General features: G+C 37.9%; 3 protein-coding genes across 11 annotated transcripts in view; 1 reads left to right on the top strand and 2 right to left on the bottom strand.

Annotated features, from left to right (window-relative positions):
• Window positions 1-2,669, bottom strand: part of PDXK (pyridoxal kinase) — a 56,360-nt gene extending 53,691 nt beyond the window's left edge. For all 5 annotated transcript variants that reach the window (XR_015796803.1, XR_015796804.1, XM_088144715.1 and 2 more), the window contains exon 1: window positions 2,539-2,669. Coding sequence is in view for 3 of the 5 variants with exons in the window: in XM_088144715.1 (XP_088000841.1) it covers window positions 2,539-2,631 (93 nt within the window). In the remaining 2 variants the exon portion in view is untranslated. The remainder of the gene's footprint in view (window positions 1-2,538) is intronic.
• Window positions 2,393-19,178, top strand: part of HSF2BP (heat shock transcription factor 2 binding protein) — a 124,102-nt gene continuing 107,316 nt past the window's right edge. The window contains exons 1-2 of one of the 4 annotated variants that reach the window (XR_015796801.1): window positions 2,393-2,498; window positions 4,522-4,608. Coding sequence is in view for 1 of the 4 variants with exons in the window: in XM_088144714.1 (XP_088000840.1) it covers window positions 4,564-4,608 (45 nt within the window). In the remaining 3 variants the exon portion in view is untranslated. Of the gene's footprint in view, window positions 2,499-2,824; window positions 2,963-2,993; window positions 3,204-4,521; window positions 4,609-19,178 lie in introns of those variants that run through there. The other 3 variants (XM_088144714.1, XR_015796800.1, XR_015796802.1) reach the window with 3 other exon arrangements.
• RRP1B (ribosomal RNA processing 1B) overlaps window positions 6,671-19,178 on the bottom strand; it is a 34,383-nt gene continuing 21,875 nt past the window's right edge. For both annotated transcript variants that reach the window (XM_088144712.1, XM_088144713.1), the window contains one exon: window positions 6,671-8,475. In XM_088144712.1, coding sequence (XP_088000838.1) covers window positions 8,396-8,475 — 80 coding nt within the window. In that variant the 3' untranslated portion in view covers window positions 6,671-8,395. The remainder of the gene's footprint in view (window positions 8,476-19,178) is intronic.

Raw genomic sequence — 19,178 nt, 5'->3', positions numbered from 1 at the left:
AATAGCTAAGTGTTTAATCTTCACCATAGAAATTTTTTGGGTGATATTTCATTAAATTACTAAGGCAAATTAATCTGAAAAGAATGACTTATAGTTGCAAAAATGAGGAAATGCTATGTGATAGTTCAGAGACCAACCAGTGTTTTCTGTAACCAAGCCAAAAACATAATTCAATGGATATAATAAGGTAAATATATAAATATGGTAAAAAGCAAGAAAAGCATATTTACTATTATTTATTATTTTCTGATTGCAATTTGTAGTGTTATTTCTTTTGTCACTATGCTTCTATTGCCGTGACAGTAATAAGTCCATCACTGCACACTGCATGTATCAAACATGTGTTTTACATAAAACAGTAGTTGCAAAGTCCTTTTGCTGTATATGTTTTAAACACTTTCAGTTTTTAGAATTTGTTTCATATACTGGAAAAGAGATGCTGCAATAAAAGCTAATCTCGTTTTTATTGTATAAAATACCTGGTACAAAGGCAGATTATAACTAACAACATCTAGCCATGAATCCACTACAATATGCAGGATGTTCTTGCTGATTTGTGCTTGCAGCTGGGCAAACAGTTTTGGGAAGAAGTACTTGGGGATCAGGTTAGTTATTTATCTTTTGCAGCTGTCAATTTTATGTAATACAGAAACAGTTTTACTAGATGTAACATACAATGGCTATTCCTTTCCAATTCTTTGGTACCCCTGTTATACATAAAAACACTTCTACCTATTTCAAGAAATGTAATTCAGTTTTGAAAAATGGTATGAAGTCATATGGTACAACAGTTTCCCACTTTCCCCCCAAAAGGGTATAAAATATGTATTTCAGATCCAATTTCATGTACAGAAATCATTGCTTAGGTTGCAACAATGGTCAATAATAGTTTTACATATGTATGTGTTGCATTAAAAAAAAACACACGCACAGTTTTTGGGGAATAGTTTCTGCTAGCGCTTCTACACTTTCCAGAGGGCTAATTACATCAGTCCATTGCCACAAAAACTAAGGATGTCATGGTACCTTAAAGGTACCATGTTTATTTGGTACAAGCTTTCCTGGATTTTAGCCAGCAGAAATTAAATAAAACATTAACCTGAGTCAGATATATATATATATATATTGAGAAACCCAGTTTGGCAATGGATAGAAGTGGAGATAGTGAGAAAAGAATGAAATGTACTCATTTTAATATTGTACTCATTAATAGTCACAATTCATGGTACAGCTCCTTGTATTAGTGAGCTGATTAAAAACAAAATCACATACTTGTGTTAAAGATTTTTTTGTTTGAGTTTTAGGAGATAAGACCTGAACTTCTTCATGAATTGTAGCCTATTTCACAATGAAAGCTATACATATTATTTTTTGTTGTTCATCAATGGCCACCTTAATAAAAGTGGCAGAGTGTCATAGAATGTGAAAGTCCTTTTTAAAACTAATTCTTGAATATTTCCATTTGTGAAGTCAGATTTGCATCCTGTTTATCTTTCTCTGTAGAAACAGACCAGTTAGTTTTATTTGCAGTGCAGAAAGGGACATAAGTTATTATGCCATAATAAACTGATTAGACCAGCAAACAGATGCTTTTCAGGTGGTTTGGATTACAACTCCCATAAACCCCAGCTAGTATAGCCAATGTTCAAGAGGTATTAAAATAATCTGAAACATCACAAAGTGAACATATTGTCTACCTCTGTTTCATTATTAAATGTATTTTAAGATTATGCCACCAAAATCAACAGCCTAACCTTGGGAAGAGAATAAGCAGACTAAACTTAATAATACTGAATGAAGAAAGTGAGATGACATAAATTATAAAATGTATTCATTTTATGAAGAGGAAGTCTTCAAAGGATCACTCATCTACATTTCCTTGAATTGGATGACCTATCTCGGCAAGCCTTTAAGGTGCCCTAATTAATACATTTCTCATTCTCCCTCCTCACAAAATGTAAAAAAATCATAAGGGTCAACTAAGCCCTCCACGGGCAATTTCTAACCACCCCCAGAATGAAGAGAGGCCCACTTCTCTTCTCTTATTCTACCAGATTCCTTGAACCTCGCTCTGTTTGCCTGGGATAAAGGCACTGCTGGAATAAGAAACTTGCCTGAACGGCAACCGCTGCAAAAACAAACGCCCTTATTATATATAATAAAAACAAAGCACGGAAGGCTTTTGGACATCTCCTTGGTGAGACCCGCGGCCTGGTGCAAGGGTTTGGGCCAGCAAGGGCTTCTTTAAGTCGCCCTATCAAAGCCTCGCCTAGAGAGAAGAGTGGATTTGCACGTATGAACTCAGCAGCTCCCTCTGGACAGCGAGAGGCGAGTTCTTTAGGGCAGCAGCGGGCAGATCACTTGACAGTGTCACAGCAGGGCACGTGCATCGGCAGAAAGCGCCCTCCGCGCTCCTCGAGGCTGTGCCCAGCAAAGCGCTGCAGGCGGGAGAGTTCGGGGCGAAAACCCGCCCGCCGCCCGCTCGGCGGGAGCTTCAGGTGCGCGTGAGTGGCCGGCTCAGCTGGCTCTTCCACCTACCTGTAGGGGGAAAGTCGCCGCCTTGTTGCCCACGTAGCCCCGGACGACATGGCTCTGGATGGAGAGCACCCTGCACTCCTCCTCCTCCTCCATGCCTGCGCACTCAGGAGAGCGAGGAGCGGAGCGCGCACCAGCAGGTCAAGCTGGGCAGAGGGACAGAGACGAGGTCCGGGCCAGCTGCTGCTTGGCGGCGGAAGTGCTTAAGGACACATCTACCCAGCAGCGGACCGGCAGAGAGAAGAGGAGCCCGGCAGAAAATGACAGGCGAAGTCAGGCGATCGGCGCAGACACCTAAAATCTCTTCTTACATCACAGATGAGACTGAGCGGGCAGCAGCTCCCTCCAAAACAATTTAAAGGCACCCCCACACGTCGCCTTGCAGCGGGAGGGAGCGGCTCGCGCAAGAAGTGGGCTGCCTCGGAGGGTACGCGTGGAGGAGGAGGAGGAGGAGGAGGAGGAGGGCGGCAGGGTGGCGATTCCCCCCGCCCCGTCGCTTTGCTGCTGCCGCCAGCGTGCGGCATCTACGGCAAAGGCGCCCCTGCGGGTGCCCACTTCCCGTTGGGAGAAACAAAAATCCTTCGCAGGTCACGACAATGCTGGAGCTCCCCAGTGCTGCTCGTGAACGACGCTAAACGCTGGGGTTGTGAGAGATGCCACATTTAAAGGTGTCTTGTGGGACGTTTTAAAGACATAGCAGGTTGCTGTGGCCTTCGTGCAGGGCTTTGCCCAAAATTATGTATCTCTTGCCCCCCATCTGCCAAGTCTTTCAGGTGACACGGCGTGCAGCTCCATCTTTCTGCTGTCAGCGAGGGGTCATCTGGACTTTGCAGCCCTGATTTGATAGTCTTGGTTACCAGAGGCACTCGCCTGAAAAATATCAGCAGAGTAGTCCATTCAGGCTTGTGTCCAACAATTAAAGGTCCCGGTTCTGATTAGAAAATGTGTATACTGTACCTTTATCTCCCACCCATCCATAGGGTTTTAATAGCAGTGGTAGGATCTGTGTATTTGAAAGCACAAATGAATTTAGCAAGCTCTTCATATGGCAGCCACAAATGGGCTGAAGAAGAAGGAACAGATGACCCTTAAACAAGTAATTTGTGGGATTACAGTAATTGTCACAAGGTGTGGTGAGCACCACTAGATTAGAAGAATACAAAATTGGTCATGAGATTTTAACCTGGTAGCTACCAAGGTTAATTTGAATTAACCTTGGTACCTACCAGGGCCCATGAGATCTCTGAAAATTCCAAAACCACCTGGCACATTCCCAGAAGCACAACACATATTTTGGGAAACAAAACAGGCATGAATGGGTGGACTGAGCATGCTCTCTGAACAAAATAGCAACAGGCAGAGATGGTGAGTGAATGGCAATTCCTGAAAAAGGGCCAGGTGTCTGGTTGAAGTGTGTAATCAACCTGATTCATTCACAAAAAGCCCATATTTTCATCCTCCACTCATGGCCCTTCTGTGTTTTCTCCCCACTTCTTCCACCATTTCCCCCCAAGAAACCACATTAAGGAGGAAAAGATGGAATAGCTGCACAGATAATTTTATTGATACTATGACCTACCATGGATTGACTTAATCATATTAGAGTAGGCCTGTTAAAATAACTGGAACTTTAACCAATTAACTTACATTTCATTGTTTTCAAAGGTCTACTATAAATACCTTAATATTAAATCTGCATCCATCTCACATGATTTAATACAAGCTTGGTTTGTGACTGTTCTTCTCAGGGGTGTCAACTTTGTAAAAGTATGTACAAATTTGATCAGAACCAATTTTAAGTTCACACCATGAAAAAACAGAAACTGAAAAAGAAGAAGTATGTGAAACCAATATTTTGTTTCCTATATTCTATAATTAAATATGATCTTCACAAGAACTTTTTAACAACCTAATTTTTGTGGTTTTCTTTTTCCCCATACAACTCATTTATTATGCTTAAACTCGGTATCTTTGGCTTTGTTTCAGGCACTGGAAAAATGTGCACAAAAGGTGCCTCAAGAGCAGATTATGTTGTTTGGCTTTGTTCTGCTGGAGTTGCTGGAGAGCAACAGGGTAAGATTATTAACCTCTGTTATTACTTTGGTTACAGTTCCTTTTGTTGCTCTTGGATTATTATATTAAGTGAACTTAAAGTCAAAGAAAGAAGAAAAAGGAGAATTCTAGTCACAACCTTTAAAGCAAGTATAGGCTACAACCTTTAAAGCAAAAAAGCAGGATATAAATGAAATACAGCAAACAAAGTGTACTAGGGAATATATTTTATTGAATCTAGTAAATCATCTCCATAAGCATGTTTAAGATTTCATGAAAATATGGGTATCTTAAGGCAATATCATCTGCATGTTTTAAATGTAAATACTGATAAAACCAATACCTTTCTGCAGGATATTTCAAATAGTGAAATAATTTTTAAAACCATGTCTATAAGCGGGGGAGAAGGAAAGTGGGCCAAAAGGACAAAAATAGTATGGCATCAGATTCAAGCCTCACCCCTTTTGTCTTTGACGCTGTGCCTATGTCTGAAAGGGGCAAGGCTTGTGCCATGATACTGTATAGCTTTCATCATTCTGACAAAAGCAGACAGCAGAGGTCCATGTTTGTAAGTTCTACATTTCTGTTCAAGTGTGTACAATATAGGTAAAATTTAAACGAATATGCAAAGCCGTTAAAATAATAATTAGAGGAACACAATAATCAGAGTTCTAATTAGTGGAATATATTCTGTGGATTTTATCAAATGTTCCTGCCTTTTTTTACATATGTTGGGGAAATATTCCAAGTCAAACAACCAAAATACTTGAAAGAGTTAATAAAATGCATTTTTATCCCGTAAAAAGGGGGCAATGATCATTGGGCACTTCTCCAGAAAGGAAAAAAGTACTTGGGCAGAAACAAGAGCAGAATATATATTTTTCCAATATACATATTAATTTAACTAATTTCCATTTAATTAATAAAAATTACAAAGTTACAGCATAAATATGGGCATGTTAGTTCTCTGAGAAGATTCCTTATGCTTGCACACTGCATAAACATTTTTATCTTGAGAGTAGATAAAAACTGGTTTTGACCAGTATGATGGTGGTGCTAACTCATCAAATCAGTTAGAGTGTACTTCAGGATTTTTCTTCAAGGCTGTCTATTCTGCTATTGCCTGTATAATCTGTTAGCTTTAACTTTTTCACTTTGTTAAATAAGCTCCCTCCACACACACTAGCAGACAAAGTTCCTTGAGAGCAGAATATTACATGACTTAAGACTGGGAAAAAACCTCCACTATGTTTTACCCTAATTCTAGCTGGTTGTTGTAAACTGAAGTACTATGTTTCCTTTATAATAATATATTTTTAACACATGATTTTGGATATTGATATCTGTTTTATCTTTTCTGATTGGACACAGTAGGATATGCAGTTGGATAACTCTTTTCTTCCTTTTCTAAAGTACTAACCTAAGTCTTTTATCTGGCAAGATAGTATTTCAAATTCAGCATTTTCCCTTTCAAGTGTAGTCCAGCACTCTGTGTCACAGTGGCCAACTGGATGCAGTTGGGAAACTCATGAGCCTGGTTGGGGAGCAACAGCCACTTTCCACTTTCAATTCCAAGTAACCACTGATATGCTGCCTGTAATTCAGAAGGCAAGCAGCCACCTAAATCAGTTGCCATGGACAGCCTGACCCTCCATGAACCTGCCTATTCCCTTTTTAAAACCATCCATATTGATACCATTACCACAGTGACATCATTGTGACAGCAAATTCCAAAGTTTAACTATGCACTGATAGAAAAAGTATTCATTTCTGTCTATCCTGAATCTCTCTACATTTAGTTTCAGTGATGACTTCAAGTTCTAACTTTGTGAGAGTATTTGGCATGGGAGTGGGGGGAGAATGGGACAAAGAGGGCAAATGAAGACACCTGTGTTGTGGTGTCAACTGCATGATGTCACTGCACTTGTCATTTTGGCATCATGTTTTGCTGCAGATGCTGCTGTGAAAGAAAAATAAATTACTGTCTCTTCTCTCATGCCTTTAGCTTCCTGGTTCCAAGCTGTAGAGCCCCAATTGCTGTAATCTTTCTCTGTAGGGGACACATTCCAGTTTTGGGGTGTGATTTTTTTTTTTTTTGGTATCTTTACTAGTTCCATAATATCCTTCCTAAGGTAAGGAAACAGTAATAGCAACTTGGCCGAAGTTTTTAAACTAACAGAACAGGATTGTCGTGAGAACAAGCTACACTAAAATACAGAACCATAGGATTGGGACTTGTTGGCTCATATTTAGTATGGAATCAAATGCTGTTACTAAATCAGGTGTCCCTCATCCAAGCAATACCTGCACATTTGATTCTGTTTCCTAATGAAGATTTTTGCATCTGTCTCTATTATAATTTTATTCTGTTATTTTCAGATCATTTCTCCAACTTACCAAGATTTTTTTGAATTTTATTTCTGATGGAGATTTGAATTCAGCAGGAGCTCTTTTACTGAACTTTGCTTATGTTCAGGAACATATCCTCCAGCAAGAGCTGCTGCTCAATCCAACGTTTTTGCTTATCTGCAAATTTGATAAGCATTACTATCTTTTTTTAAAATTTGTTGTAGAATACAGAGCCTAGGACTTAACGTCTTGACATTCTATTTGATATTTTGTTCTAGTTTGATCAGGAACTATTGATGAGCACTCTTGAAGCATGATTTTCAAGCCAGATGTATATAGACTTAATTGACATGACATCAACCCCTACTTAATTAGCTTCCTAAAGAATGTCACAGGTGCTCGGAGAAATCATGATATATTATATATACAGAATTCTCATGATTTGCTGAAGAATAACTTAACCAAAAAATGAAATAAGATTAGTCTGGCAAGATTTGTTTTAGGCACTATTTTCAAGGTACTTTATGATCTGTTCTAGAATCTTCCCAATTTTCCTGGATCTTCCTTTTTCTACTTTTGAAAAAAGGGCAACATTATTTTATTTATTTATTAAACATATTTCCATTTTAATAATAAATACTCTCAGCAGCTTACATGGAATATAAAAAGACCAATTAAAACATCTGTGATAGCCTATAAACCATATAAACATAATTAACAACAATAAAAACAACACAACCCAAAACATAAAAGTGAAAATAAGAAAAGTTCAAGATGGCATTATAAAATCAGGGGAAGGCTCTCTGAAACAACTCCATTTTCAACAGCTTCTGAAATGTCAGCAAAGAGGGAGGTAGTTTGATTTTTCTTGGAGGCCATTCCACAGCGATACTGTCATAGGAAAGCAGCACCTCCTTGCTTCAACTCCCCCAAACCTCCCTGAAGTTTGGGATTTGTAACAGGTTCTCTCTAACTGAATGGGCCGCTATTGGTTGGAGTAGGCAGTCCTGCAGATATTCAGGCACTAAGTCATAAAGAGTTTGATAAGTTAAAACCATTTGCCTTCCTTTGTCTGACACTCTGAAACTGTCAGAGTCTGCACACTCAATCCCAAAATTCAGTAAATCCTCTGGAGACTAAAAGTTCCATCAGAGATTTCTTTATTCAGGAAAAGCATACAGCATCATAGTTTGTTGAGTCTAATTCTACATAGCAAAGCCTTGTCCTTTTAAGCCCAACTTCCCCCCCTTCTAGGTTTCTATTCCCGCTTGCAGCTCTTTGTGCCTTGCCCCGGTTCTCACACCTCCTGGCCTTGGATGTCTGGTTCAAGATAGAGATAACGGCACCTGGCCTCCTTTTCCCCCCCTCCCCCTTTTTATGGCAGGTCAAGCAAACGGTTAGAATAACATTCCCAGTATTTCACTATTGATCTATGGTTAGCAATAAAAGCAAAGTAAAATTAATTGAAGGTTCTGGTTTGCGTAGATCCTGACATGCCGCCCTCCAACAGAACGAATGTTCCTACATTCGGAAGAAAATCTGAAAAAGAAGATAGAAATATTACACTGATCATTAACATGGTTACTTAGGTTTGTCAGGGTATTTTGAGTGAAAGCGAGCAAGTAGTTTAGGGGCTTTAACATTAATACTGTCTACCCATTCGTGATGGGTTTTGGGGAAATGTTTCCATTGAATCAAGTACTGGAGTTTGCCTTTATGTTTTCTAGAGTCCAAGATGTCTTTTACTTCGAAGTGACTTTGTCCCTCAATCATGATGGGTGTTGGTGGAGTTGTTTCTGGATGCCAAGTTTCAGATTGCTTGAACGCTTTTAGTAAATTTGCATGGAAAACAGGATGAATGTTTCTATAATATTTTGGCAATGATAATTTAAATGCCACAGGGTTTATAACTTTCTCAATTGGGAAAGGTCCCACATATTTTGGAGCAAGTTTTTTAGATGGTTGGGAAGATTTTAAATTTCTTGTAGAAAGCCAGACTAGGTCGCCTACCTTCCAAGGGGGGTTTGCAGTGCGTTTTCTATCGGTGAATTTTTTATGCTGGCTTTTTGCTTTTTCTAGAGATTTCCCAATTAGTGGCCACAGACTTGTAATGTTATTTATCCATTGGTCTGTTGAGAGTTCAGGGAGGTTTTTAAGTGGTAATTCTGGAAAAGGCGGGAAGTCTTGGCCAGAGGCTATTTTGTATGGTGTAAATCCAGTGCTTTGATGCACTGTGTTGTTATAAGCCACTTCAGCGAAAGGAAGGAGTTCAGACCAATCATCCTGTTGATGATTAGTGAAGCATCTTAAATATTGTTCCAATAAGGAGTTAATTTTCTCCGTAGATCCGTCCGTTTCCGGATGAAAACTGGAACTCAAAGCTTGAGTAGATCCAAGTAATGTAAGAAATTCCCTCCAAAATTTGGAGGTGAACTGTGGCCCGCGATCTGAAATCACCCTCTTGGGGGCGCCATGGAGGCGGTAGACATGTGCAATGAACAGTTTAGCTAATTTTTTAGCATTTGGAATTGATGAACATGGAACAAAATGTGCTTGTTTAGAAAACAGATCCACGACAACCCAAATTACTGTGTTGTGATTACTTAGAGGTAAATCCACAATAAAGTCCATAGAAACTTCCTCCCAAGGTTTTTTTGGAGATGCCACAGATTGAAGAAGGCCCAGAGGTTTTCCCCCTCTTTTCTTTGACATTGCACATACAGGACATGTAGAAACATAGTCAGAAATGTCCTTTCTCATGGTTGGCCACCAAAATTGTCTACGCAATAGGTGTAAGGTTTTTATAAATCCAAAATGCCCCGAGGTTTTATCATCATGTCCCCTTTCTAGGATTTGTTTACGAAATGAAAGTGGAACATAAAGCTTGTCTCCCATCCACCAAGCTTGGCCCTCATGGGTTAGAGTATTTTTATTATTCTGGAACCATTCATCAGAATCTAAAGCAGCATTTATTTTTTGGAGCAGTTCATTGGTAGGTTTTTGTTTTTGCAGTTTTGCTTGAGATCTGGTTAGGGCCACTGAGCCAGGTTCTGTCTGAGGTGGTGCTTTAGGGATTACCGGGGCAACCACCTGTTCCCTTTGGCTGTTATGCTGAGGCAACCTTGATAATGTATCAGCTAAAAAATTTTTTCCTCCCGGTATGAATTTTAAAGTGAAGTTAAATCGACTGAAGAATTGGGCCCAGCGTACTTGTTTAGGAGATAATTTCCTTGGAGTTGTGAGAGATTCCAAATTCTTGTGGTCTGTCCACACCTCAAAAGGCTGGGCTCCCCCCTCAAGGAGATGCCTCCAGGTCATAAGGGCCCAGCGTACTGCAAAAGCCTCCTTTTCCCAAACAAGCCACCTTCTTTCTGTCTCAGTAAATTTGCGAGAAATATAAGCACAGGGTTTGAGTACACCCTCTTCATCTTTCTGAAGCAGAACAGCCCCAATTGCTACGTCTGAGGCATCGGCCTGTATCACAAATGGCTTGTCAGGGTCTGGGTGTTTCAAAATAGGCTCTGCTGTAAATAAAGCTTTCAGAGCCTCAAATGCCTTTTGGCACTCCTCTGTCCATGTTAACAGGGCCCCCGGCTTTTGAGCTTTCGCTACAACTTTGCCTTTTGTTTTTAGTAAATCTGTTAACGGCAAAGCCACTTGTGCAAAGTTTGGAATGAATTGGCGATAAAAATTAGCAAAGCCCAAAAAACTTTGTAATTGCCTCCGAGTTTTAGGTGGTTCCCAACCCAAAACATCTTTCACTTTTGAGGGGTCCATTTCAATCCCTGCATTAGAAATTCGATACCCTAGGTAGTCTACTTGTGTTCTATGAAATTCGCATTTTGACAGTTTGGCATATAATTGAGCTTTCAACAATTTTTTTAGAACAGTCCGCACCAATTTCACGTGGTCCTTTAAGCTGTCTGAGTAAATCAGGATGTCATCTAAATAAACCAGCACTCCTTGATATAAATGCTCATGTAGCACTTCATTAATTAGTTGCATAAACACCCCGAGCGCTCCCGAAAGCCCGAATGGGAGGACCTTGTACTCATAGCATCCAAAAGGGGTCGAAAAAGCAGTTAAATGCTTGTCTCCTTCGCGAATTCTTACTCTGAAATATGCTTCCCTTAAGTCCAATTCAGTAAGTATTTTCCCCTTTGACAGTTGAACAAGCAGGTCCTTCATCAAAGGGAGGGGATATTTATTCTCTTTGCAAATTGCATTGAGACCCCTATAGTCCGTACACAGCCTCAGGCTCCCATCTTTTACTTCCCGAAATAAAACGGGAGCTGCCATGTGTCATTTAGCTGGCTGTATAAATCCCCTTGCCAGATTGGTGTCAATAAATTCCCTCAGAGCGGCCCCGGCCACGGGGCATTCCTCCTCCATTTCCGCAGCCGCGGTCGGCTTTTTGAGGGATTTCTCCACGGTGGTAGGTTCCCCGGTAAATCCCTCGTAAAGTGGAGTGAGACTCAACAAAATGTCAGAGTCTGCACACTCAATCCCAAAATTCAGTAAATCCTCTGGAGACTAAAAGTTCCATCAGAGATTTCTTTATTCAGGAAAAGCATACAGCATCATAGTTTGTTGAGTCTAATTCTACATAGCAAAGCCTTGTCCTTTTAAGCCCAACTTCCCCCCCTTCTAGGTTTCTATTCCCGCTTGCAGCTCTTTGTGCCTTGCCCCGGTTCTCACACCTCCTGGCCTTGGATGTCTGGTTCAAGATAGAGATAACGGCACCTGGCCTCCTTTTCCCCCCCTCCCCCTTTTTATGGCAGGTCAAGCAAATGGTTAGAATAACATTCCCAGTATTTCACTATTGATCTATGGTTAGCAATAAAAGCAAAGTAAAATTAATTGAAGGTTCTGGTTTGCGTAGATCCTGACAGAAACCTTATGAAAAAGGGCTCTCAGTTTCCCTCATCTTAATTTTCTTATATTTGAAAGCCAAAGGGATAACAAGGAAACTGATGTTCATGAACCTTCACACATTTCCCTCATCTCTGGTATGTTGAAAGGCTTTAGGCAGATATCCTGCCCGCTAAGTGTCAAGGCCATAAAGATATGGGAGGAAGTGACCCCAATCTGCATTCTAGGAAACAATAAAATTCAGATGATCAGAGGGGGGTGCCCCTGAACTCTGACTAGTAACCAATAGGTCATCAGGAAGATAAGTTCCCCCCAATAATAAGGAGGATCCAGAACTTATCCAATTTCAGCCAATCATTTTTTAATTTCTGTACCTCTTCGTAAGAAACATGTATAAAATGGTCTTCTTTCGGTGTGATCGGGGTTCTTCTCTGTCTTAAGGGGAGACCTCAGCTGACTATATTTCAATAAAGCTTTCAATAAAACTAAAATCTCAGCTGGTATTTTCATTTCTGATCTTCTGCCAGACTGAATCTGAATTAACTCTCAAATTTAGCTAACAGCTTTACCAGGATCTTTCTCCAGGATCTTTCAAAATAATATTCAGTATGTACTTTCAGTACCTTATGATATAGTTCATTTTGTCTCAAAGATTAAACTCCAAGTAAATATTTAGTCCCTATGTTTCTATCAGTCTCAAGCTTCAGTTCTGCCTTTCATCCTGCAACATTCTGTTCTTCATAACTGCCTTTCATTTCCTTTCATTTGGTTCTTTACATTTGCTTGCAAAAACCTATCTATCTGTCTGTCTGTCTGTCTATCTATCTGGGAAGACTAAACCAAAATAGGGTTTGAATATCTCTGCCATTTCTTTGTTAACTAGTTAGCATTTTACCATCTTCACTGAACTGGGGGTGTACAGATTCTTTTCTTTGCACTTTTTAAAAATATAATTTCTATTAAGAATTTTGAATTATAATAGTAAAATCTAATACAAGCTAAACTTAAAGAAAAGAGAATAGAAAGGAGTAAAAAGTGCAAGGAAAAAGAAAAAAAAGAGAAAAGAAATAGTAAAGTAAGAAATATATAAAGAAGTGCCTTCCAACCTTCATCACAACAAGTATAAACAAATTTAGTGACTCTTTGTCCCCTTTATGGTTACAAACATTTATCTCTTCATCCCATACCCCATCCCTTATCTATAAACAAATCCATAAAACATAATCTTTCCGGTCCTGGTGTCAGCCAAAAGTCTATAAAGAGTTGCCAGAAGTAATAATATATCTTGTTTTAACCTTGATGAAATAAACCAACTTTATATTCCTTCCTTTTACTTCTAACAGTCTTGATCTTTAGTTCATTCAAATATTGTCATGTGATTTTTCTTCATTTCTTCTTTGTCCCATTGTACAGAGTTCTTCAAGGCTTTAACAAGCCTCTTTTGTAAATCCAGTAGGAAAAAATTATCCAGTTCACTCTCTTGGTTTGTCATTTGTATTTCCCTTTTAAATTTTAAAACCTCAGCCAGTTTCTTTTGTAGATCCAGTGAAACATCCTTTTCTAAGTCTTTTTCTTGGCCTGTCAGTGTAAATCCACTTTCAATACCATCTCTATCTTGTCAGATAAAATTTGTTCTACATCTGACATTTCTTCAATAACATCTTTTGGACACGGTCTATCCACAGAAGCAGACATCATTAATGACATTGTTGGTATTGTGGCTATTTTCTGATTCCAATATTCAAAAGTCTCCTTCAGTATTTTTAGTGTTATAATGTTTTGCATCATTTTATAGATTTGTATATATTTCCTCTACCTAAAATATTTAGTCCCCTCTAAAATCCAGTTTTTGAAATCATAAAATTGTTTATCTTTGTTATGTCTTGTGAAAACCAAAACAGAATCTATTTCCCAAGAGAAGCTGTTTGTTCTTTATAATTAATTCCAAAATCTTACTGTAAAAGTTTCAATATTCCAATATTATCTGGACCCTTGGTCCTTTTTAAGATCAAAATCTTATTTAGCTTTTTGCTGTTTATTTCAGATTCTTAAGCTTATGAGTAAAATTTTCTTTCATTCAGGATTAAAGGCAGACTTACCCAGCATTTTCAAACTTGTTGTTCCAAAGGTCTCTAATAGCTTAGAAGTAGTTAATGAGCAATTTCCGAAAGTGATTAGAAAGTGAGGTTTGCAAACTTAGTTCCTTTAAAAGTCTCTGCTGTGGTTGTGAGCAAGATGGCTGACCCCATTGGCTCCCACTGGAAACCTGTGGAATACCACTATCCTGCAGTCTCCTTGTGGAAAGCAGCTGTCTGGAGCATGTGGGCAATCTCCCGTCCTCTCCTTATGCAGAGAGGTTCCAAGGAACCAGTCTACTTACCGGTTCTTTGGTCTTTGCCAGAGTCGTGAGCTCTGCTTTCACAGATCTGTCTTCAGTTCACCATACTTCCCCAGAAGTCCCCTTCTTTTCACTTTTAACACATCTGAAGAAGCCCTTCTTGAAGGTCTTAGCTTCCTTCAACAACCTCATCTTTCCTAAACACACTGATTTTTCCTAACACTATTTGTTTTCCCTGGTGGCCTGTCCTTCTTTCCACTTCCTATATGTGCCCTATTTCATTTTCAGATCTTTAATACACTTTTAATTACCCCCTTAATTAAGCTTTTAGTAACTCTTTTAAGGAACTCCCATCCCCTTTGATCTCCTTTCCCTGTTAGCTTCTCCTGCCATCACATTCTAATACTGTAATTGCTTTGAGTTTATTAGCTGTTTTTCTAGTCCAAAATGTGAGTATGCTCAGCTTTAATTTCCTATAAATCAAAAAATTGATTATGACATTCAAAAATATATTGCCTCTAACGTGTTCCTACTAGTTCCATTTCCTAAACTAAATTTTCCCTATAGGTTAGCATAAAGTCAAGGATAGCTGATCCATTTATATTTTCCTATACCTTCTGAAGGACAGAGCTCAACAGGACTAGCAAGGACTATGCTTGGCAAAGTAAGTCCAAACAGATGTTGGGAGAATTACCCCACCTCCATTACTTCATGCTTTTTAGAAAGATCTACAGTTTGCTTTTGGAAGGTATCACCTATTTCGGTATTAGATATTGACAACATTATTGCTTTTATTTTTTTCTCGCCTTATTAATATATATATAATATATATTATACATAGACATACATGCATACATATATATATATATATATATATATATATATATGCAGTGTGTGTGTATAATTATTATTAATCTAGATGAAATCTATAGAATTGCCAAGTTCATTCATAGATTTCTGAGCAAGTTTAATACTTTAGCATATAGTGCAAAACTTTCCCTATTACTTTTGTTTGTTTTGAACAAACTATATCCTTTAGTTGCTCTGTTGCAGTTACAGGAGACCACCAGGTCTGGGTTGTACCAGTTAAATAGTATTAGTCTTCCTATGCTACTAATTCATGGTAGTCATGAATTTTATGTGCCAATGTTCTGGTTTGATTTTTTTCATTGAGTGATTTAATAGGCCCCATTACAGCAACACTCCCATGGTTTTCTACAATACACAAGTCTTTATCTGAGAACTTCAGGATTTTTGTCTTCAGCCCCCATAGGTTTCTATTTAGAGACTTCCCAATCAAGCTTGTCATGCTTTGACCAAAGATATTTTACATCTATCTTTGTGAGATACAACCCATCTTGTTCCAGAAGTCCATAATGCAGATATCTCAGATCATGGTCCCAGAAATCAAATCTCTCCTGTCAACACTTATCTGCCCAGTCAGTCACTTCGTGTTCAGTATTTTCTTTTTCTGATCCTGTTCTATGAAGTAAAATAGAAGGATCCTTCATTGGCTTTCCTTCTTAGAACTTTAAAGTATATATAATCCAATTGTTACTGTTCTTTGCTGTATCATTTGTCCCCACATGGATTTGTAGGAAGGAGTCATTGTCAATGGACTTGATAATAGATGTAAAATTGTTTCATTACATCCCTGATCCTTGCTATTAGGAAACAGCATACTTTGGGAACTGATGGATCCAATCAACACATATTTATTCCAGTTCCTCATGATAATCACTGACTGCTATGATTCTTCCCTTGTTCTGTCTCCTTTTCCTTCCTTTGAAGTTTGAGAGACTGTTTCTTCTGGACAGAATGAAAGCTGTTTCTGAGTTCCAGTGATGCAAAATATCTTCTAAGTCTCTTGCTTTTGCTTGTCACTCTCATCAAATGAACTTGCTTCTTTTATTCCCTTCTTTATGCAGTTGTTTCCTCCAACAACTCTTGTTGTCACTCTCCCTCTCTTTGATTTAGTAAATCTTAATTGTCTTGCATGAACTGAAGTTGGGCCACCAAGAACTGTTACAAATTTGTGCCTGGTTATTTTCAGATAAAATATACACTTTCCACAGGTATTGCAGATCATGACTGCAGACTTCTGTGTGTTCATCTTTTTTCTTAATATGGTATGTATTTGTGGAAGAACATAAATACCATGTAGTAAATTGATTTATGCCTGTATTCATCTTCAGGTATGTTACCTGGGAGATAATTAGGTTTTGTTTGTACTATAGCAAAAAGCCTGTTCTTGACTGGTTTAAAAATAGCATTCAAAACAAAGTTGTTTAGATGCAATTTCAGCAATTAACAACATGGTCAATATCATTTCAAGACTTCCTGATTGTGGTTCTTTTTTAGATGCAGTAATACCAAAAATAAGAATGTGACACAGTGACATTTCTGTAGCAACCTATGAACAGACAGCATTTTGAATGTACACAAGGGTTCATGAAGAGGTCAGGACCCTTTTCCCTTCATCTGCATTGAATAATATGCACTTTTTATATCTATGTCTGAAGTGATCACTCTTAATCGTAAATTCACTTATTGTTAAATGCAAACATATTTATTTATATTTGCACTCACTATCTGTTTTTACTGTATGCAAGTTAAAACCTTTATTTCCAGATATGAATTTGGGAAATTATAGACACTGAGAAGTCTGCAAAAAGTATTGTGAGCTAATGATCCCTGCTAATTTGTATTACTTCCATGTATTTAACATAATTTAGATACAGTCTGAAGGAATAATTACATTTGGGGTGGTTGAGCTTATAATTGTCTAAGACAAATTAATATAAAATGAAAAGCTTTTGAAGGAAAAAAAAACCTCATTTCATATAAATAGGATTTTAATTATATTTAAACTGAATTTTTTTCTTGACATTTTTCATTGATTGATTGTTTTAATATTTTCATCATATTTTCAGATTTAGCTTTTCAAACATAATATTAAAAAGACAGCTACTTTTCTTCTGAAAAACAAAACTGGAATTTTAGTTATTTAAAAAGCATTTTAACTGCCTGGTTCAAATGTGTAAATACCTCAAGAAAACAACAGTATATAGTAATCCTATACATGTTTACTCAAAGCTTATTTGAACTGAATAGGGCTTTTTCCCCTTCAAGTGGGAAAACCACATATGGTTAAAATCTTCTAGGTAGTTTTCTTGATTTGGCAAAATCTATATTTGAGATCTCCTGAATCAATCTATTTTTCAAATACATTTTAAAAGTTAGTAACAAAACAGCAATTTGTCCCCCATCAGGGGAGATGCGCGGAGATAAATTTAATAATAAATAAATAAATAATACATTTCTGTCAGCTGTAGCAGGGTTTGTTTTAAAAGTCTATATTAAACATGTTATCTAGAGAGCAAGTGAGGTAACTCTAGCATTTGCACAGCCTAGACCTCAGCAAGTTTACCCCAGAACTTGAATAGTATTTAGTTCTGATTAGTGGAACTTTGTCAAGCATGCAGTCATCATTTTCTACAAATTGAGCACAAAATCTGAGCCCTAACTTATTCTTAAAGATATGTGAGAGTAATCAGGATTCTCACATTTTGTGGTCAATTTGCATGAATTGATGACCAACTTGCCACATGGTAAGGTTTTCTGATACAGTTGGCCAATCAATAACGCAAACATGAAAACATATTTTTTTGCTACACATTCTAGTGCAGGCTAAAATTTTTATGCAAGTTGGCATATCTGCAATTTCATTTATTTAGTAAGCTTATACGTGTATTATGACTTGAGTAAGTTTACACTAAGCCAGTAAAACTATAAAATACAGTTAAAATCAAATAATAATCATGCAGTGATGAAATAATCAACTAAATAAACAAAACATTTTTGGGAGTATATTGATTGTAGGTGCTGACATAAAATTGCTCCCCTACTCCACCTAATCTTCTAAATACACCTTTTATCTTTTTTCAAGTCACGTTAGTACATTTACCAACAAACTATTATGTGAAGTCCAGAAACATTTTTTGGGGGAAAAAAGCTTGCAGATTACATGCCAGGCTTCCTGTGGGATCATAGGGTTTGACTCAGTGAAACAACTCCTTTTAGTTTTCCATTTATTAAGAAAATGCATCAAAGTTAATGGCACGTTAGTTTTGTTTTCCCTAGTCTAGCTCTGCAAGCAGAGGTTAGAATTAGCTAATTACTTCCAGTGCTTACTTCTTAATAACAATGCCACTTTTTAAAAATTGCCTTGCAGAGAGAACTTTTTTCTTCTTCTGCTGAATATTATAAAGATTTCTCTAACTGTATGTTTGCAAGCTATCATGTTGTTTAACAGGTATGTACTCATAACTGTTTCTAACCCCTATTTATACCCCTACTTTAGTAATAAAGGGCATAACAAACTGGCAGTGTTCCTTCTCTCAGACTAGCCCAGCCTTCCTCCTTTGGGTCTGGCTTGTAGAATGTCTCATCTTCCCTATCTTCAATCTCTGAGGGATCATTTGTATTGAGAAGGAAAGACCCCATGCTGCATTCTCCTCTTTGGGACTTCAGGGAGCCTTCCCCTGGGTCTTACCCAACCACTCTCTTAAGCAATCTCTTTATTTGACCTTGAATTAACAAGACTAACATTGCCCAGTCCAATTTAAGTTTACCAGTCAGTATTACTCTTCACTAAAATAACAAATCTCAAACAACCACTTCTGTCTAGATCTTAGGTTGTACCAGCCATTATATCTCCTCCACTGAGACTCTCCTTCCAATTCTTCCTGCTGTTTTCTAAGACTCCACCTCTGATGCCAGCCGAATAACATCCTCCTATGAGAAATAAAACTAAATCAACTCCTAATCTCAGCTTCTTTTATCAAAAACCGATTACAAAAACTTTGGATGTCTGTGAGAATACATGAACAGCCAGCAAGAAGCCATGGCTGAATGTAGGCTATTATTTTAAAAACATATGATAAAATATTTATGTTCCAAATATGGATTTAAAATTGCTGCATGAAATGAATAAATATGTAACATATAACAACGTATAAACATTGCTCAG

This window comes from Python bivittatus, unplaced genomic scaffold (genome assembly GCF_059951505.1).
Source record: "Python bivittatus isolate LINGU-HERP-01145 unplaced genomic scaffold, Pbiv_v1 ctg000350_np1212, whole genome shotgun sequence".
Lineage (NCBI taxonomy): Eukaryota > Metazoa > Chordata > Lepidosauria > Squamata > Pythonidae > Python > Python bivittatus.
Note: the sequence above shows the minus strand (reverse complement) of the source record. Positions and strands in the feature narration are given on the sequence as shown.